Consider the following 20,680-nt stretch of genomic DNA (forward strand, 5'->3'; position numbering starts at 1 on the left):
AGACCAAATCATAGAGAGGTTAACCACTATGATCCTTTTTTTTTTTTTTGTGTTCCTTTGTTGAATACTTGATTAAAGGAAGAAAATGGTAGACACCTATGTGAATATAATTAAAAGAAAGTTTAACTAAAGTAAACACTTTTTGTTTTGGGGTGTCAAAACTAAAGTAAACACTTTAAGATTGTTTATTTTTAGTGTTTCTGATTAGGAAGTTGGTGTTGAAAGAAATGAAAGAGAAGTTTTATTTTCATTTGATTCTTTTTCAAATTACTTACATGGTTTTGTTGTTTTCACAATAATATTTGTTGGCTAACATAGATCCATAAATATCGGAAATGGCAACAAATTCAACTAGTGAAATTTTTTATCTTGTCATTGGGGTTTTGTGTTAATTGATCACAAACCTGTTTTGCAGACAAAACCTCGTAACCTTTTTTTTTTAAGTATGGACATGCGAATTATTTTTTTGTTGATATTTCGAGTAGACAAGTAATGCAACTTTTAATGGTTTCCTAGCTATTTTGATATAATGGTATATAAACTCAAATTACGCTGGTATTCTAGAGCGTATTAACTTGTGAGACATAAGAATTCGTCTGATACATGCATTTTTAAAAGCACTTAGCAGATAAAACCTGAATTATGGTTTGCCGAGTTATGTGAATGACTATCTTGTTCTTGAACACTTCAGCAGCAATTCGAACGGTCGTCTTAACAAATATACAACAAATTGATTCATCAACTTAAACAAGTGGTGGTATCTCAGTTTTAGGTGATGAGTTTTCGAGCTTTAATCGGCATTTGGACAAGAAGAGTCTTTGGAAACTGGTGATATCGCCGTGAGATTCAGCTGATCGAAAAAGAGGAAGCGAGTGAAAAAGCTCAACGTATAGATGAGAGAACAAGACACATGCATTGTCCACCATTTGCCACATGGAAAATGCAACACACTAGAGACTACAACATATATAAGGGGTGATCAAAACCATTAGAAATAGGACATTAGGGAAATTTTTATGATGTCTACCTTGAGAACATAAGAGGAGGGAGAAGCTCTTATTGTCTGAACAATTTCATCTTTGATCTTGTCAAAGTTGCGTTGAGTCAACCAGTAAACTACACGAATTAAAAAGTTTAGACCAAACCAAACGTTTATGCATATGATAAATCACTTCTTGAGATCACCATAGTTTAGTTTATAAAAAAATAATATAAATCGCTTAGTCTTGTTTCAAACTTATGTCATTTTGGGAGAAATTGGTGAGATATGCTTTAATTTGTATTTCTATATTTTTTATTACAAAAATCCTTTAAAGATTGTTTTTGAACTATAGAAGCCTTATTTCAACTTTCTCTGTTATTTAGTTTACTACATTACTTCATAATTTGATCTATGAGGGCAACAGCCAACAAGAATAAAACCGTGTGAAATTATATATTCCAATTACGCCAACCACATGAATTTAACGAGTCTGTGTGTCGTTGTTATCATGTCTGATACAAGATACACATCGCAAATAAACCTCGAAATAAATAACGTGGGGACGATTTAGTTATATAACTAATTCACATGGCAATACTACACCAAAAAGTATAACCATCTGAATTAGTTATATGGCTAATTAAAAACATGCCAAAATTGCATATAACTATTTTAGTATTTTTTGACTAGGTAGCAGTGGCAGTACTCTCACTACTATGTGCAAACCAATACAAAAAAAGAAACGTATTAGAATATCAAGAAGAAACAAAAAAGGAAAGACACTTGGTTCCACAACATAGGCCCAACCAAGGCGGTGTGTGATCATCTCCGATCTCTCGTGCTCTATCTCACTCAGTTACGCGTTTCAACTACCACCAAACCAAACCCTTGAAGATATTACCTCTTTTACTCCATTGATCTTCGGTGACAAACTTGCATATACATAATACATACATGGTATGCACACATGTTGTATATTCATTAGTTGCACTTGTATATATCATTTTATTTTCTATAGAGAGAAGACTACTTATTGCTGCACCATCTTATCTAGATGGTGTCTTCTTCCTGAGCCTCGTCGTCAAGAGGGAAACACGTTTCGTCACCGCCAGTGTTCCACAAGAAATTGGCGTAATTAGCGGCGTAGTAAGAGTTGGTAGGATCAGCATCGATTGCTTCCAGGAAAGTCTCCTCAGCCGCCCAAAGATCGTCCCGTACTCTCCATAAGAACGTCGCGTATTTGCTAAGCGCCTCCGCGTCTTTCGGTTCCACTCCCACCGCTCGCTTAAAGTACTCTTCCGCTCTGTTACACAATTATCATATGGAAATCACGTGAGATAACTAAGACATGTGGAACGAATTAAAGATGAGGGATGAATAACTCCAAAAGTGTTGCGTGTGAACATTAATTTTTCCATATAATGATATGTATCAGTAACGGTTGTAGAATGTGATAGAATTGTCTAGATAGCCAATATTAGTCATATTGACAAAAAGGATTGGTTAGAATATCAAACCATACACCGTGTCAATGTAATCTATAATGCTTGTTAACTAAACTATGTTAGCGTTAAACTAAAGCCAATGACAAAAACATGGGTAAATGCAATTGGGTGGGGGAAAAAATCTAGAAGACAAACTGCGAAACAGAGACTTTTGGTGTCTGGTTCTGGTGGGGAGACTTTAAACCACGACCGTAAACTCCACAATCACTAAAACCCACAAAGACTCGAAGCTCATTGGCTAGAACTAATCTCCCTAAACACTGACTGAGAGTTACAATTATTGAAAATTTCCTTTTTTTATTCTTTGTTAGATATTTATGTAATGTCGTTTTTCCCCAAAGAGGAAAAGAATTGGTTCCACAAAAAACAATTATGATTTCCACAAGAATACCCCACTAGTGAATAGAAAAATCATCGAGGTCTGCGCCTACTTCTGACTCCTAGCATCAACTTGTAGCCTCACATTTCACAAAGAATCTAAAAGGAAGATTCGATCCTAACTCTGAAACCTAAATCTCCTTAAGCTTACACTAATAAGGTTTAACATTACTTAGCACGAAAACATGGTTAAACTGTAAAGAGTAAAATGTTTAGTTACCTGTCATGGTCATTAGAGACGAGGTAGAGGAATTGAGCATAGTTTGCGAGTAACAGAGGATTATTAGGCTCTTGAGACAGTCCCGTTTGGTACATAAGCTCTGTTTTGAAGTAATCCGTGTCTTCCTCTGTTTCTACCCGAGCCTCTACATTAGACACGAATCGTTTCCTTGTCTCTTGGTCCAACGAATCGTCGATCTTTAAATACTGCATTCGTTCTGCTTCCTCCACCATCGAATTCCACAGCCTGTTTTCATCTTGTCCTGATACAGACGGCTCTGACTCTGTAGTAGTTGACCCGAATGTGGATGATGACAACTGAGAAACTCCTTCGGGCATGATTGTTCTGAACTGTTCTGATCCATCGAATCCATCACCATCTGTTCCGCTCAACACCGGCTTGATGTTTCCACCGCCGCCATTGTTGTTACCACTAACTGAAGTTGTATTCCCGTTGGGAGACGATACAAAGAACGTTTTCACCACCGAGGAATCAAACTTCACGTCCGTTTCATCTGTTTCATTGGCGGCTGTTAGCTCTGTAACAGTAGGAGGAAGAGGAGCAGCTAAAGCAGAGTTGCTCCCAATGGAATAAACAGTGAAGTTGGCTAAGAGTATCATAACGTAAACCATCAACGTCGGCGTTGCGGAGAAGACTTGTTGAAACAACCAAACGAACGATTGGTGCATCTCTTCTCTAACTCTAAGCAAGATCCCTTGCAGATCTTCGTAAAACAGAACCTCTCTCATATGCAGAGTAAAGCTTTGTATCTCTCTAATCATAAACACCATTGACGAAAACGCTTTGTTCATCGAGCAACAAGCTGATTCGCCTACTTGTTTAACTCCTTCTTCCCATTGCCGTTTCTTCTTTATGATCCGAAGCGAAAGAGGAAGGTCAACACTGTTTGCTTTCATTTCGATATTGGACAAGTGCACCATCTCGTTCCATGGCGGCTCGATTGAATTAGGTTTCTCCATTAGGCTGTAATCGTGAATTATCAAAGGCTCTGAATCGTTTTGGTCTGGGACATTGAATCTGAGAGTTAGCTCTTGGATCTTTTTCGAGAATTCCTCATCGGAGAATGGAGGATCTAAGCTCGCGCTACAAACTCTTCGAATCGACTGAGTTTTAGTCGGTCTAGATGATGATGATGATGATGACCATAGCTCGCATGACTTGGATCGATGAAGCTTCGTCGACGGAGTTCCTAAAAGAGCCGAACGGTTCATAAGTCTCTGCGGCGCAAAACGACAAGATAAAAACCGTGCGTCGTGTCCGATACTCCGTCGTCGTTTTGAAGGAGATGTTATAGTCCCGGAGGCTAGGGTTTGAGAAGGAGACGAACACTGATGAACAATAGGCTGAGTCGTCCATTGAAGGAACGGAGATGAAGATGCTACTTTCATCCCCATGCGAAAATCGAAATCTGAATAACAGAGACTACTCGTTTCTTCAACAATGGATTCTCCTGTAAATCAAAAGAAGAAAATGAAACAATCAATAGAGAGAGAGGTAGCTCTTTGAATCATTACAGATGGCAGATCGGATCGTAGAAAGCTAAATGTCACGAGAATCGATGAATATTCAAAATGAATTAATGTGAAAGTCTTGGATTCAACGAATTAGATATAGAGAGAGAGAGAAGAATAGTAAGGAAGAAGGAAACCTCACCAGCAAAGAATCGAAGCTACGTCTGAAATTTTCTCGGGAGGAAAGAAATAAAACTTTCTCGAGAAAATCCTGTGAGAGAGAGAGAGAGAGAGTGAGACGAAGCGGTTTTTATATACGGATGCGAATAAAAAAAGGGTTTAGTTACGCACGAGTTTATCAAAGATATCGAAATAAAATTAAAAATTTTAATTTGAAAAAATATCATCACCCGGTGAAACAGCGACGTTTAAGAACCTGACAAACAAGTAAGCCGGTGACAAGAACCGACTCACATGTTTAAACCGGGAGGGAAGAGAGAGACATCGGATTTTTTAAAAGAGATCTTACGGTTTAAATATACGCCACGTGTTTCCCAGACTATTGGGTTTTTGTTTCTCGTCATTTTCTCATTACTTGTAATTTTTATAATTTTTAAATAAACCAATCAACGGGTTTGGAAAAGCCACGTAGGTATTTTAAATGATAGTGTTAATTAAAATAAAACAATTTTGAAGTAACAGTTTTTGCAAAATGTCCATATTTTTATGTAATCTGGCGTTAACTCTGAAGTTTGAAGTGTAGGGAACTGTAATTGCGTCCATATTCATTTTGATTTTACCCTCTTTTGGTATATAAAAAATTTACCTTTATCGTTTTTTTTTTTTGGTTTTTATATAGAAAATGAAATAATTTTGATTGAAAATTGATGAATCCGAAAATGAATATTCCCGGATGTATATAGAATGTGGAATCAAATATTTTTGTAAAAGTGATGCAATAATGGATCATATAAATAAAACGCTTATAGAAAATTAGGTTACAAAGTATAATGAAAGAGAAAGAATCATAATCTCCGTTTAAGGGAGATTATGATTAACACAGTTTCTCTATACATCATGATTCAAGTGCAATGATGCATGATTGTAACAAATAACTAAGTTGGTACTACAATCTCCCTATCCCATGCATGTATTTGTCGAGATGTATTATATGTTTCGAGTTTCGTAAAATATGAAATGCAAGTATTCAAGTAGTCCCCAATTTAACAACTACAAAACTATTTACAAAAATTCAAGAATTGGGATATTGTAAAATTACTAACGTGATCAATTTTTTGATATGTTTGTATAAACTATGAAGCTATTAATGAATTATTCAGTCGACAAAAAAAATATCAATTCGAATCAAACTGCATTTATCTTAAACCAAAATAAACGAAATTAGCTAAACTCTTTGAAATTGAATTTTACGAACCGAACAAGATTGCATATTGGTCTTATTTCACGTTTCAAATGGTTAGAACAAATTAAACCGCGTTTTATCTACCAATCATAAACTATAGTTCGTCGTTGTGCTGACAAAAAAAACATTATAAGACATGAGACATACAACCTACAAGAAAGATGATTAATAATTCCTCTTAGGGATCAATGTATTCACAAGACAATATAAAGCATAAATCATTACACAAGATCCCAAATTACATAATATTCATATATTCTGTCATTACATGTAAACATAATTCGTTTAAATCGATTCTTGTCCGCCCTAAAAAATAAAATAGTGTAGCCCACTAATTGGTTAGTCCGCTTTACCCGCAACATTCATTAAAATCCCCAATAACCCTTTATTAAATGCAGACTAAACCAGAAAATTTAACAATCTAAACCGGATTATCTAGGTTTTACATTGGACACACTAAAACACAACCCGAAAAGAGTTGAACCAAACCGAACTGAAAAAAACGAATGTGGTAATTGGCTCATGTGGTAATATATCTTGTCAAGAAGAAAACACAAGTGGTTATACATCATGTTGGAACATGGCATAGGGGAGAGGGGGTTAAAAAATTCGACGGTGGAGAAGGATGGAAAGGTATGCATGCACCAACTTGCCATAAGTTTACGTCTTCGAGACAGTGACGTTAGATTAAGAAGGTGAAACAATTGACGGCTCTCGTTGGTATTTTGGCTCTCATGTCCTTCTTAACGGTTGATATTTATTGTTCGATTCTTTCTTTCATTGGACTCTTCTCACCTCAATTGATATGTATTTATATTCTTTATTTCATTAGTTCCCCCAAGTTTTTATTTATTCAATGTCATTGAAAAACACCTACGTTGGAATCTTGCCCCATCCTGGATTTCTTTCTTTATTATGGACGATGGAGAAAATTTCGTTTGGAAAAAAAACTTTTGGAGACATGGATAATATGATGTAGTTACCTTGTCTCTCGTGAGTCGTGACTGGTTCTAATAATATTGGATGTGAGAGATATGTGTTGTCGAAATTACTAAGAATCGTACGTCGAAATTTGATCATGACGTATATATAGGAACTGGATTGAAAAGTTTATAGCTAGTGTAATGCCATGTTATCACGATACTATGTGTAGATTTAAATATTTGAGAATTCAGAGAGTTCGTTTTTGATTTCTAATACACAATACTGGTAATGATAATAGCATTTTCTAAGTGACTTACACTAATCAATTGGTGGGTGTGGACCATTGTCGGAGGGTAGGCTAAGGATGTGGGATCTGCTTTGTTCTATTAATATATTCTCGCCATGGCCAGTCAAAATAAGTAATATTGTACATGTATGCTTATATTATTTATATATATTTATTTGGGAAATATACAATCCTAAAAGGTGAAAATTAGTTGGTTAATATTATAGCGATAAAGATCGAAGACAAGAGTGTAGAGTATTACGACAAATCAGAAAATCAAAACGCTTAATGTCAGAAAACGTATGGGAGGGTAAATAAAAACAAAGAGAAAATGATAGAATACAGTGTTTACAGTACCATGTGAGCGATATTAATTAAGGGGTTTGGTTTACGATCGCGAAACTGATATGATGGGCGATGAAACAGAAGAAGATATGATTGGGAATTTCACATTATGAAATTATTAATTGATAAGATGTTACAAGAGAGCTATGCACATAAATTTTGTTAGATAAGATAACAGAAACAAAAAAAAATATTTACAAGAGAGATATGCACATAAAATTTGTTTTTGCTTTTTAATGCTTGCTCATTGTGATATAACAGTTATTCAGTATACCATAAACATCTAGCAGCAAAGACACCAAAAAAGACTACTTCAGGACATCAGTGTAGAACATCAGACTCCAGCCAAAATGTGTTCGGAGAGGGTTAGGTTTTAAGAAGAAGCAACCACATGATCAGGTCATACGATTTGGTCTCATCAGTTTGGAAGTGTTTATGTTATTTAACGATCAAATAAGAATATGTTGCTTGTCTACCAAGGTTCTAAGGAAGCAAATCGTTAAGAGTGATCCCATTTTTTATATTTTCTTGGATGGTAATATCATATCAATGAAACGCATCGCAAATCATCGGTCATCAGAGAATTATAGTTGCATTTCATGTAAAGCCTCCTTAAGAGTAATCTTGATTGGATGTGTCGTGATTTGGTTGGTGATTGAAATACCAGCTAACCCTCAAATTCGGGTATTATGAAAAAAACTAGAATGGTAAAAAAGTAGAATTTGAATTTTGACAATGAGAAGATAACACAACAATATATAAAATGAAACATATAGGTATACAAAGCAGTGGCTCTTGATAGGAGGATATAGCCAATTTGAGAATCAAACTGAGAGAGACATTACAAAGACCACCACCACTCTTATCATCTTTTATCTTCTTCTTTCTACCTAGTATTTCTCAAAAATATTTCCTTCATTAAATAATTTCATATTCGCATATCATCTACGCAGTGATTTTTCTTGTTTTGGCTACATGCATATGATCATATGATATATCATCATTTTTTGTGTGGATATCCTTGTTATATATCCATGCAAATGATACTTTCGGCTACGTATCATATGATATGATCGATTTTATGAGGATATCATCCTTCTTGTATATCAATCAATGCATTGATATTTATTTATTTTGGTTACATATCATATGATATATCATCGATTTATGTGGATATCATTCTTTCATAAAACCCTTTTAATATATGAACCAGATATATATGAAAAATATCTCCACGTCGTTTTTATGTTGATATCTCATACTTCAATGATCGATCATATAGTTGTCCAAAAAAAAATCATATATGAGGAAATATATAAATATAAGTGCATTGGCACATCCATCAGACCATCACATGTATAGCTTTTATATATATCTTCTTTTTTTATTCTTTTTGTCATTATTTAATATCTGATTTATCAAGTAAGGTCGAATGAATCTTATTATATGAAGTTTGCTTAACTTTATATTGTATTTTATGATAAACGTAAAATGTGAAAAAACTAGCCTAGGTTGTTATAGTAAAAGTTTGCAAGAGATTAGCATACAAAGAAGTGAACGAACCAAAATTATTTATAGGACAGCACACACACACAGTGTGATAGTTTTAGTAGTTCTAAGATGGGCCGTTAAAGGTCTTATATGAGGCCCATAATGGTTTTAACAATAACACGGCCCAATAAAATTGCCGCGAACTCGCTGGTTTGAAACGGTAGCAGAACAAAACCGGGCGGCGAAAAAAATCTGTTCTTTTGCGTTTTCCCGCTACTCTTCCATTTTTCCCTCTTTTGTTTATTTTTTTTTCTTAATTCTTTTTCCTTTATTTTTTTTTTGTTATCCCATTTCATCATAAAACCCAGCAGATGAGATTGATTCTTCACTTCGGCTCCATTGGATCTCAATCTCGAATTCTCGATCTCGATCTTCGGCTCCTTCTGATATAACCTACAATGCCTGCCATCGCCGGACCTAGTTCGTCCCCTCAGAAGCATGTCGTCGGCTCCAGATTGGAGATTATCGGAGGTCTTAGATCCGCCGAAGTCAACACTTCTCGGAAACGGAAGTTGAGATCCGATTCTGCTGCGGAGGTGTTGCCTGTGAATTTGATGTCTACACCGATGAAGTGGAAATCGCCTCGACGATGTGCTGTTTCAACCCCTAAGACGTCTGATGAGGTAAATTTGTGAAGCTCCTTGTTCTTGTTCTAATTGTTAGGACTAGTGAGAATCGAGTGAGAATCAATTCGATTTTGGTAGTCTTGATTGATTTTGGGATTACTTAAATCTGAAGCTGTAATGATTTCAACTGTTGGATCGAGTTTTTTCTTTTGTTTTCATGAACTTATAATGATTTTTTTCACTTGTTATTGGTTGTAGGAGATTAAGGAAGATTCTAATGGGGATTTGGCAAGTCCAGTGATATCAGCAGTGAAGAACTTATCTGTTTGTGTAGATGTTAAATCAGAGTGGAATCCTAGAGGTATAATTGAGCCTTAGGATTCTTCAGGGTTGTATTAATTTTAAGGCTCTTGGTTGGTTTTATTGTACAATTGATGTTGTGTTTTAATGTTCAGATGATGAACAAATGAAAGCGGTGAAGGAGGCATTGCATGTGTCTAAGGCACCATCAACTGTTGTTTGCCGTGAGGATGAGCAGAGACGGGTTTTTGAGTTTGTGAAAGGTTGTATGAAACAGAAGAAGGCTGGGAGTTTGTATATATGTGGTTGCCCTGGAACTGGGAAGTCACTATCGATGGAGAAAGTAAGACAACAAGCTGAAGAATGGGCAAAACAGGTAATCAATCTTGTGTGTCTTTTCCAGGCAACCAATCTTGTGTAATTGGTGTGGATATCAATAGAAGGACTTATCTTTTATGAATTCTTACAGGCGGGTTTGCCTTGCCCGGAGACAGTGTCTGTTAATTGCACATCGCTGACAAAAACTACAGATATTTTCTCCAAGGTAAGACCTTCTGCAATAGAAACACCTCGAAGTTCTTGGTCTCAATTCAATATAATTGTTAATTTGGGTTTATTTTATTTTTAGATACTTGGTAAAAGTGAGTCCGGGAGGAAAGCTAATGCCTCATCTTCACCTCTACAACAACTTCAAAGCTTGTATTCTCAAAAGCAACAACAATCCAGCTCAAAGATGATGTAGGTTTTTGTTTTGTTCTTGGTCTGTGATATGTTGACTTGCTAGATATAATTTGTTGCGCTGTTGCTCATTTAAGTTTTTTCTGCAGGCTAATAATTGCAGATGAGATGGATTACTTGATCACAAGAGATCGAGGTGTCCTTCATGAGCTTTTTATGCTCACAACTTTGCCTTTTTCAAGATGTATACTTATAGGTACTGTCTTTTGTGTTATCAATGTTAATTTTTTAATCTGTTTCTTCTGGTCATACAAATTAAGTTTTAATTTTGTATTTGCCCTCCAGGTGTAGCAAATGCAATAGACCTTGCAGATCGTTTCCTTCCAAAATTAAAGTCTCTTAATTGTAAGAATTTCTCTATCATTGTGTGCCATTTGAACATTCTTCACACTTCACCATATGTCCCTATGCTTTGCTGAAGAATACAAAGTTGAGTATACTCCTTTTAACATATTGTTCCAATTAATGCAGGCAAACCTGTGGTTGTCACTTTCCGTGCTTACTCCAAGGAGCAGATCCTTAGGATACTGCAGGAAAGGCTTGTGGTAAGTCTACCTTAGTTTTGTGATTTACGATACCTTTGATGAGAGAACAATGTCTGATTAAGTATATTATGATTAAACTAGTATATCAGGATAAGTCTATAGCCAATGCCATTTTTTTCTGTTTCAAAGCAGTTGGTATTCAAGGCATTATGGAGATTTGAACTGTATATATCTAATCCAAACTCACATATTACTTTCACTGTTGTAACAGGCACTTCCATTTGTTGCATTTCAGTCAAATGCCTTGGAAATTTGTGCAAGAGTAAGAAGATATACGTCATTTTTTTTTTCTCTCAACCGTGTTTTCATTTTTAGATTCTTAACTGATATTCATAATGTTTGCATTGTCCCAGAAAGTATCAGCTGCATCAGGAGACATGAGAAAGGCTCTATGTGTTTGCAGGTTAGTTCTTTTAAGAATTGTGTTTCTACATAAGATAAATGAATCATAAGACTAAAGATGGCAGTCTCTGATTACTCACATTGATTTGATTTCCAGGAGCGCCCTAGAAATCTTAGAGATAGAAGCTAGAGGATCAATAGATCAAGAACCACAAAGTCCAGTTCCGGAGTGTCAAGTGGTTAGTATTTTACTCTCTACTTTACTCAGCTCACTTACTGACAATGAAAATACCCAGGATCCATAGAAACCGTTGTCTTATTCCATAATTGTTATCATCGAATCTATAGGTGAAGATGAATCATATGTTAGCTGCGTTATCCAAGACTTTTAAATCTCCAGTAGTTGACACCATTCAGTCTCTTCCTCAACACCAGCAAGTAAGTCACACATCAAACCGCATATTTATTGATATCTGGTACTTTGCGTTCATAAGTAAAAAAAACTGTTACATGATATACACTAACAATATGATTTGCATAGGAATATACAAATCTGTAGTTTTGTTTTCCAGTGTGTTCTAGAGTATTGTAATATAGTTTGAAAATGTGTAACAACCTTAAAAGAACAAACTATCACAAAGCACAACGTTGGTGTGTATCTGGTTCTATGACTTAGTGGCTAAATTGACCGAATTTGAATGCTTATATTGAAAACTTGCAGATCATAGTCTGTTCTGCTGCAAAGGCCTTTAGAGGAAGCAAAAAGGATAGAACCATTGCAGAGGTAAAAATCTTGATTGAAAGAACAATACACAGTCATAAACACGTTGTACATGATATTCATATATGTTTTCACACTTTGTTGCAGTTAAATAAGCTATACGTGGAAATCTGTAAATCTTCGATGATAACTCCAGCTGGAATTACAGAGTTCACAAACATGTGTACAGTGCTAAATGACCAGGTACCAACTCCTACTTGAGTAATATTCATGGTAATATATAGATAGAATCTTGAAAGAGATCTTTGATTGAAAAGTCATTTTTGGATTGTCATAGGGGATACTAAAACTCAGTCAAGCTCGGGATGATAAGTTAAGGAGAGTGAGCCTTAGAGTAGATGAAGCAGACATCACATTTGCTCTTAAGGTATACATTACACCCTTTGTTAATTATTCCCAGAATGCAGTTTCTTAACTTTTTTTAACCCTTACCTTTTCATTGCACAACAGGAAATTCGATTCTTCCGCAACTGTCTTCTATGATGAAGTTATAGATTGAGTTATAGCGTTGGGTTCCTTCATTCTTTTACAGAATACAAGAGTAAAAAAAAAAACAATAAAAAAAATCTCAGTAAACATAAATTGGTTTATTCTCTGTTATACAAGATGCAAAACAATTCATTAGTTACATACTTACAAAGGAGTTCGTAGTTACAGTTTTGAAATTCTGATGACCTGCGAAGATCAGATCAAATCATGCAATGTTTAAGAAATGCTTCACAAGCGACTAACCTCTGGTGTAACTTATCATACACGTTTCATAATATTTGTTATTTCTTTTTTTTCACCACTTAGATTTTGTTATCTGAATATAATATAACTAATTAATACAGTTGAATATATACTCAAGATATGATTTGATACGATTAATTATCTTTAAAAAAAAATAAACATAAAGTTCTCAAATTAAAATACACTAAAGTTTCACCAAAAACCTAAAAGCCGAACGAATTCCCAAAATCCGAGTTGAAGTCAAAAGTATGGATCACTTACCATGTAACTCCCACGTTGACGACGACGACGACCATGGATGGACGAAAGTTGTGTCCCGGAAGAAAAGAGTTTCCGGCACGAATGAACGACGGATCCTGTCGGCGGAGATGGTTTCTGCTGATGTAAAGAACGAAACGAACAGTACTGCCGGGACTGCGGCGGCGGCGAGGAAGAATGAGAATCTGACTAAAACCTAAAAGCCGAAACAAAACAAGGAGAAGAAACCTATAGTGTCTTTGTCCGAAGCTATGGCAAAGATCGATCATTCACGTCTTACGTCTTTCCTCGTCGTATCAGTGGTAATAATCTCCCACTTGAGAAACTGTGATCTTAAAAATCCATAATAAACCCACAAATCAAAATTCATTTTTTTCTTTTTTTAAATCTTTGGTTTGATAATAGGAATCGTATTCGGATGAGCCAGAGACTCAGCTATTGAGATTTATGGATTACATCGGAAGAGAACTTACCGAGGTGCAATTTCCATGGCTGAAGATATTTCCTTTGAAGGGTCTTTGGCCTAAGCTGATAGATGTCATCGATGTGAGTTATTTCTTTTTTTTTTTGGGAGAGGTTTTGAAGTCTATGTTAGATTTTTTGAAGCTGATTAATAAAACCCTTCTGACAGGTTCCGTTGTGTGATATTCCTGAACCTATCTACAAAACATCAGTCAATTGGATCAACCAAGTTCCAATTTGGACACTCGTTGGCTTTGTATTGTGGGCGTTTGATTGTACTATCAATCATTTGGTAGCGCAGCAAGAAGGTCCCAAAGCTGGCAAGATTGGTGAACAACCTACTTCTCCCAAACCTCATGTAATTACCTTCTGTAATAACGTTTCTCTAGTTGTTTTTGAATTAATGGTGTATAATTATCCAGTTACTTTTGTTTTGACTTTAACTCTCCGTTATGTCTTGATTAGATTCCAGTGTTTGTTACATTAGCAATGGTATTGCGTGAGAAACCTGAAGCTTTGACATATGCATTGCCGATTCTTAGGGAGAGTCGTTATGTTCAAGGACAGGACAAGCTTCCGCTTACAGTTTGGATGATCGCTCAGGTTTGTGTGGTATTTGTTTACCAAAAGTGTCGAAATTTGTGTTTTCTGTGATCTGTATTATAAAATTTTTTGAACTGTTGAAACGTGGACAGGCCTCCGAGGGTTATTTAAGTGCAGGCTTGTATTCATGGGCGCGTAACTTGTTACCAGTGGTCGGTAATACAAACTGTAAACCTCAGTCAAGGGATCTTATCTTGCAGTTGATTGAGAAGTGAGTGGGAAGTTTCCTCTTGATCTTGTTTGCTATAAACAATCATCTGATCTTTGTTTATGCAATTTTCTTATCAGAGTTTTGTCGGATCCAGAGGCTTGGTCAATGCGTAGGTATCAAATTATTGGGGTGGGAGAGCGTATGATTCCACCTCCTTCATTTGAGATCTTGCTGCGGCTTACATTCCCTACTTCATCCGCGAGGGTAAAAGTAAGCAAGTAATATTTGGAATTCATAAAACAAAACCTTGATGCATTTGTCGATTTTGATCACTAAGCATGGTCTCTGTACTCACACAGGCTACAGAGAGGTTTGAGGCAATTTATCCGTTGCTGAAAGAATTGGCCCTTGCGGGTTCACCACGAAGGAAAGCAATGAAACAAGTCATCGAACAGATATTCATTTTGACTTTGAAATTAGCTGGAGAAGGTATAGTAGTAACAAAACCTTGACTCCTTGAGATTTCTGCTTCTCTCTCTCTCTCTCTCTCCTCCGAATAGAGTTGTAATGTGTTACTGTTGTCACAGGAAACCCTGCTTTAGCCAAGGAAGCTACATCAATAGCTATCTGGTCTGTGACCGAGAATATTGATTGCTGCAAGCAGTGGAACAATCTCTATAAGGAGAATCTAGAAGCTAGTGTTGCTCTCCTTAAACAACTTGTGGACCAATGGAAGGATCATTCCCTCAAACTAACATCGTCACAGATATATACTCTCACTCTCAGTCAAACTATGAAGAGCTTCAGGCTAAAAGTTAATACCTCTTACTCCCTTTTACCTCAGTTGTAATTTCCATATCTGACTTAAGCTGTTTTGTTATTTTTCTAGAATGAAAAAGGCATCAATGAAGGAAGAGGCAATGCTTCTCTTTACAAAGAAGCTGACGAGTCCTGCAAATTAATATCGCAGAGACTCACCCGTAAAAGCTACTACAACCGTTACTGCATCAAAGCTACTGCTGTGGTTCTAGCTGCTGCAGGAGCCACTGCTGCTGTTGTTCTATCTTGGCTACAACCGAGCTTAAGCACTTTCGTGAACTCATTGGATCCGCACCTATCTACGGCAATGTAATCACCACAGCTTTAAACAACTTAATAGCACAAATAGAAAAGAAAGATTTATTATTGTTTTTTTTTTTTGAACTAAGAAAAGAAAGATTTATAATATTGGTTTTTAATCAAAAATTATTTGAATACTTGCCTATTATAATAAATTAATAAGTAGACCATAACTATTTTTTTTTTAACACTCATCTATATATTCTATGTATTCATATATCTAAGAAATTGAAATGTCTGTTTTGAGCTATCAACAATTCATTGTTTATACAAACATTCCCAAGTAGCTCAGAATCAAATATGCAAATAAAAATACAAAAAATAATATACATTATATTATATATATAAGGATTTGGATAAAAGGCAAAGAGGAATACTCTTAAATACCAATAAAATGGTATTTTTCCAAAAATACTATTATTATGAGTTTTATTTTCAAAAAATACCACTTCAAATACATTTTTTTTTCCCAAAAATACCAAAAAATTAAAAAAATTTAAGCTAAAATTTTTCACATTCAAACCTAATTTCTAAATCCTAAACACTAAACTCTACCCCTAAAAACTATATTCTAATTATAAATAGTCAACCCAAACATTAAAAAAAAGTTTACACCCTTCCAAAGTTAGATTTTGATGTTTATGGTATTTTTGGAAAAAAACAAATTGTGGTATTTTTGATTTTTTTTTTAAATGTTCTATCCAAGGGAATTTCTCAATAGAAAGTAATAAAAAATTTCACATATCATATGAATTTCTTAAATATAAAAATTCTCATCATGATTTTACCATATTATCTTGTCCATGATGGTGACCATCAATATATATTTGATTGATTTTTCTATTACCATAATATTTTAATCCATATGTTTTCTTTCATAATTATATAAAATATGTCAAATGAACATTATGTTAAAAATTATAAATATTAAGCAAATATGCAAAAAAACATATTTAAAAGGACATATTTTGTCTAACCTGATCATTTCGTGCACGGCAGATATCATTTCATTCAAAATACTAGATACCACAGAGGCACAGACTGTGATAGACTGATGCGTTTTACTGTCATGTATGTTGTGGTTGATAAAGCCCTCAAATACTCTAGGGTCTTTTTCATAAGCGATATTCTTTTCCATTATAAACAATCTACAATAAAACCTCTATAAATTAATAAATTTTGTTGGATTGTCAGTGTAAAAATTAACAAAATTTGATAAGATAATAAGATAATAATTTTTAAAATTCCCATGTAAAATATAGTTCCAATAATATTATAAATTAATTATACTATATATAGTATATTAATGTATCCTTTTAGGTTTTAATAAAATGATTTTTCCTTAAAAAAGAGAAATCAACGAGAGATTATTTGGAGGAACTATTGGATGGAAAAGTATTGTGGGAAGTTTTTCGAAAGAGGATAGGAGAAACTCACATATAGTGCAAGAGTGATCTGCTTACGGGTTGCTTCTCGTTAGAATTTCCCAGTACCTCAGCAGCGTTGCAAGGCTGCAAAGAGACGTACATGACGATGGTAATAATATAAACAATAACACATGGCGGAGGAAGCAACATCTGGCATTGTTTGGATCATTTGGACATGAAGTGACTCTAAGTGACTCTAAGTCACTCAAATTTGTGTAGGCACTGGCAGCAGCGGTCAGTGTCTTGAAGATTAAATTTTCAGCCATTAAATAGGCTTCTTTTTTTACTCATAAGTCAGCCTAGGACATTAAGAAAACAGTCAAACTTAATAAAACGTATCATTTTTCAGCAGATTAAGCTAAGTGAACTGACAAGAATACTTCTTTAGCATGTTAAACAATATTTCAATCGCCCCTTTGCTGGAACTGATAAAGAATACTTTTTCAGCATGTAAGCCTCCTTACTGGAATAGTCAAAAGAGGAAAGCCATCCAAAGAAGATCTAATGCTATAAAAGAGCTCTTAAGCGATGAAAAACATTGCACGAAGCATATTATGCTTGTTGATTTGGGAAGGAACGATGATGTTGGCGAGGTTCATGAGTACTTGTGACCATTGCTCAACTCTTCTGTCATTTTCAGTCTCCGACCTTGTTGGTTTGGAAGACACATGCAGTTTTTAAGTGGTATTCTAACTTGTTGGATATTCTCGTGAACTCGGGTTTCAAAGCCTAGTTATGTGGAAGTTGAGAAGCTCATGAATATAGAAAGGTATTCATATGTCATGCACATTAGCTCCACGATATGCTCCTATTGCAATTTACAAACAAAACAAAACTGTTAATTCAAAGGTCACTTTGCCTCAATAAATTTTTGCATAAGTTTTGTTTTCACTCTTTAGTTTATAAGAGATCACAGTCGAACAATGAAATTATTGAATATAAGTGTGGTGCTGAAGCCTAGTTCTGTGTAGACTAGAGAACCGATAAACATGTAACTTCACATGTTATGTACATGACCTTAACAATATGCTGTCCAATTTCTATTTGTCTCGCAACACATCTCTTTCTTTGCAGGTAAAAGCCATGTAGCTGATAAATGAACTTGAAGTAATAACTAACAAGGCGTATCCTTACAGTGGAGGCTTTGTAGGCATTTCGTTTAATGGAGACATAGACATCGCCTTGACTCTCAGAACAAATACCCTTTATGACACATTGTACTCTTACAAGCATCTTCGGAGACGTCGAGAGTGGATTTGCTCATATTCAGGCCGAAGTGGATACAAACCAAAAGTTACTAGATTTATGGTTCTTTTGTTAACATTAGAGCTTGTAACAAACAGTTTACGAAATTATTTCAAATTCATACAAATATAGCTACTGATTTGACTTATAAGCTAGTAGCCTCGTAGCGACCAACCACAGCTGTTGGGAGCTAACCACTCTAGTTATTACCAACTGGTGAAAGTTCATAATTTGGTTGAAATTGGTGGTAGAATAAACATTCGGACATGATATTTTGAGCGGTTAAAACGCCATTTCAATCGGTAGCTGAGAAATTTGAGCAGTTCGGCAATAATTTTAAGTTTCTGGTGCACATGAAAAATATTAAATTTATTTAACCGCTAAATTAATACCAATACCATTTAAAACCATTCCGGTTTAACGTATTTTGGGGGTTTTGACTCTAACACTTCTTGCGTGACCCGAGAAAACACAGAGAGCCAGCATAAGTGCGACCAAAACACTGCGTTTTGACACCTTCTTGCTGCGCTTCCAAATGAGTGATAGTACAAAGCCAACGAGTGTCCAAATTGGAACTTGGTTGATCCAATAAAACGCTGCGTTTATATATATTTTAATATAAACCATGTTGTTAAATTTGTGATGGTAAGATATGAGTTGTAGAAATCATGTTCCCAAAAAAATCCAAAAATAAAATTTAACGGATAATTTAGTTTTTGGATTACAGCGTCTAAAAAATGTAAGAAAGTATTTTTTGATATCTATTTATTTTATAGAGTTATTTAGCTCCATTAAATACAACTAGGTTCGAATCCGCGATACAGCGCGAAGGAATATTTTTCGGGTTTTATTTTATTTTTAACGTGTTTTATCATTTGTGTTATTATTTCGTATGTTTTAGTATGAACAGTTACTATTTTGAAATGTATATTTGGTTTCAATTATTTGGGAAAGTGTGTATTCGGGAATGAAACAAAAATTTTAAGTAAAACAAATAAAAAACGTGTATTAAAAAAATTACATACTCACAATGCATGTTATGACGAACCAACCCGCAAAGACCCGTATATTTAAAAAAGAACTATATGAAAATATTGAAAAATGGAAATATAATTGAATCATGACATAAAAATGAGTATAATTGAAAAATGAAAAATTTTAAATCCCTATGTAATAGGAGTATAATTATAGCTTTTAAATTTAAAATAGAAGTTATTGCATAAAATAGAAGTTTTGGAAAATTGAATAAGTTAAGGGAAATCTAAACAATTCAGATTCCATGTGTTAAAGATATTTTGATTGATATGTTCCTAAAAGCTTCGATAATGCGTTCCTTATTTTGATTGATATTTTTAATACAAGAACAAATTCCTTATTTGGTGGTTTGGAAGGTCTGGTCGAAAACAACATTACTAATTATAAAGGCCCATATTTGAAGTCCAAACACAATCCTTATTTGGTGGTTTTTAAGGCCTAGTCGAAAACAACACTACTAATTATAAAAGCCCAGAATTGAACTCCAATTGTTTGTACTTTCCTTTTAATATATAGGGGATATTGAAATTGGATTCATGTAAGTTTAATTTTAGTTTTCTTTTCTTTCGTAACTTTAAATTTCAAATTTTGATTCAAAATTTCACATTGATTTTTCTTGTAGGATTCTATATTTTTTTTAAAAAAAATTTAAGTTTTATTTTGAAATAAATACCACAAAAATATGAATCTTTCTTATACATCTTGAAATGGATCATAAATCAATAATAGTAGTAAAAGATGGAAGAATTCTAAAAACAAAAATTATTTTAAGCTATCAAATTTAAGAATATAAACTAATTTTATAATTATTTCCTATTAGTGAAATTTAAAAATATATATGTCAAAGAAAAATAAACTTAATTTTTAATAAAATACATCAAAAAAGTATCTGAAGTGTTTAGTCTTTGAAGATACTTAAATAACAGGCAACAAATATTTACAATAAAAAAAAACAGATATATAAATTTGAAAATACAGAATCATATTTTAATATATTTAATCACAGTACAATAATGTATCTTTAACTAATTAATATAAGTATATAACCCATGCAAAGCTTCTATAAACTGGTATAAAGCCTCGTATGATCTAGGTATCCAACTTAATATCGATAAAGTAAATGCTTCTTACAAAATCCAAAATCTCTAAAGATCAGGTGATCAACTTACTAATATATACATATATCAAACACTAGAGGAAAAAGACCAAAACAAAAGCAGCATAATTTTGTTAAAATAGGTTCGATTGAAAGAGAGCTAAACTATTGCTTACCTGCAAATTGAAGACATT

The 20,680-nt window shown here is 34.3% G+C and overlaps 4 protein-coding genes across 4 annotated transcripts; 2 read left to right on the forward strand and 2 right to left on the reverse strand.

The window, feature by feature from the left end:
* Positions 1–1,622: 1,622 nt before the first annotated feature.
* On the reverse strand, positions 1,623–4,852 carry LOC17890201. The gene is made up of 3 exons (XM_006293876.2): positions 4,760–4,852; positions 3,086–4,556; positions 1,623–2,285 (listed from the first exon to the last, which is right to left on the reverse strand). Exons 2-3 carry the CDS (start codon positions 4,498–4,500, stop codon positions 2,033–2,035), a joined length of 1,668 nt encoding a protein of 555 aa, XP_006293938.1. The 5' UTR covers positions 4,501–4,556; positions 4,760–4,852; the 3' UTR covers positions 1,623–2,032.
* A 4,342-nt stretch (positions 4,853–9,194) lies between these two features.
* Positions 9,195–9,426, reverse strand: LOC111831089. The gene is made up of 2 exons (XM_023784606.1): positions 9,416–9,426; positions 9,195–9,294 (listed from the first exon to the last, which is right to left on the reverse strand). The coding sequence occupies exons 1-2, from the start codon at positions 9,424–9,426 to the stop codon at positions 9,195–9,197; spliced, it is 111 nt and encodes a 36-aa protein (XP_023640374.1).
* LOC17889554 (cell division control protein 6 homolog) lies at positions 9,336–13,014 on the forward strand. Its single transcript, XM_006293981.2, has 16 exons — positions 9,336–9,709; positions 9,911–10,013; positions 10,108–10,328; positions 10,422–10,496; positions 10,581–10,690; positions 10,780–10,886; positions 10,976–11,035; positions 11,162–11,235; positions 11,447–11,497; positions 11,589–11,638; positions 11,735–11,816; positions 11,926–12,015; positions 12,299–12,361; positions 12,446–12,541; positions 12,636–12,725; positions 12,809–13,014. Exons 1-16 carry the CDS (start codon positions 9,485–9,487, stop codon positions 12,839–12,841), a joined length of 1,530 nt encoding a protein of 509 aa, XP_006294043.1. The 5' UTR covers positions 9,336–9,484; the 3' UTR covers positions 12,842–13,014.
* A 301-nt stretch (positions 13,015–13,315) lies between these two features.
* On the forward strand, positions 13,316–15,793 carry LOC17887949 (transmembrane protein 214-B). Its single transcript, XM_023784415.1, has 9 exons — positions 13,316–13,650; positions 13,754–13,894; positions 13,980–14,168; positions 14,276–14,413; positions 14,506–14,624; positions 14,702–14,834; positions 14,924–15,053; positions 15,152–15,378; positions 15,454–15,793. Exons 1-9 carry the CDS (start codon positions 13,600–13,602, stop codon positions 15,694–15,696), a joined length of 1,371 nt encoding a protein of 456 aa, XP_023640183.1. The 5' UTR covers positions 13,316–13,599; the 3' UTR covers positions 15,697–15,793.
* The last annotated feature ends 4,887 nt before the right edge of the window (positions 15,794–20,680 follow it).

The sequence above is a fragment of the Capsella rubella genome, unplaced genomic scaffold (assembly GCF_000375325.1).
Source record: "Capsella rubella cultivar Monte Gargano unplaced genomic scaffold, Caprub1_0 scaffold_4, whole genome shotgun sequence".
NCBI lineage: Eukaryota > Viridiplantae > Streptophyta > Magnoliopsida > Brassicales > Brassicaceae > Capsella > Capsella rubella.

Excerpts from the sequence above, each read along its gene's own strand:
- LOC17889554 (XM_006293981.2), top strand. The coding sequence starts at position 9,485 with ATGCCTGCCATCGCCGGACCTAGTTCGTCCCCTCAGAAGCATGTCGTC. Across the intron at positions 11,639-11,734 it reads AAGGCTCTATGTGTTTGCAG|GAGCGCCCTAGAAATCTTAG; the intron begins GTTAGTTCTTTT and ends TTTGATTTCCAG. Across the intron at positions 11,817-11,925 it reads CAGTTCCGGAGTGTCAAGTG|GTGAAGATGAATCATATGTT; the intron begins GTTAGTATTTTA and ends TCGAATCTATAG.
- LOC17887949 (XM_023784415.1), top strand. The coding sequence starts at position 13,600 with ATGGCAAAGATCGATCATTCACGTCTTACGTCTTTCCTCGTCGTATCA. Across the intron at positions 13,895-13,979 it reads AGCTGATAGATGTCATCGAT|GTTCCGTTGTGTGATATTCC; the intron begins GTGAGTTATTTC and ends CCCTTCTGACAG. Across the intron at positions 15,379-15,453 it reads TGAAGAGCTTCAGGCTAAAA|AATGAAAAAGGCATCAATGA; the intron begins GTTAATACCTCT and ends TTATTTTTCTAG.
- LOC17890201 (XM_006293876.2), bottom strand. The coding sequence starts at position 4,500 with ATGGGGATGAAAGTAGCATCTTCATCTCCGTTCCTTCAATGGACGACT. Across the intron at positions 2,286-3,085 it reads GTCTCTAATGACCATGACAG|AGCGGAAGAGTACTTTAAGC; the intron begins GTAACTAAACAT and ends ATTGTGTAACAG.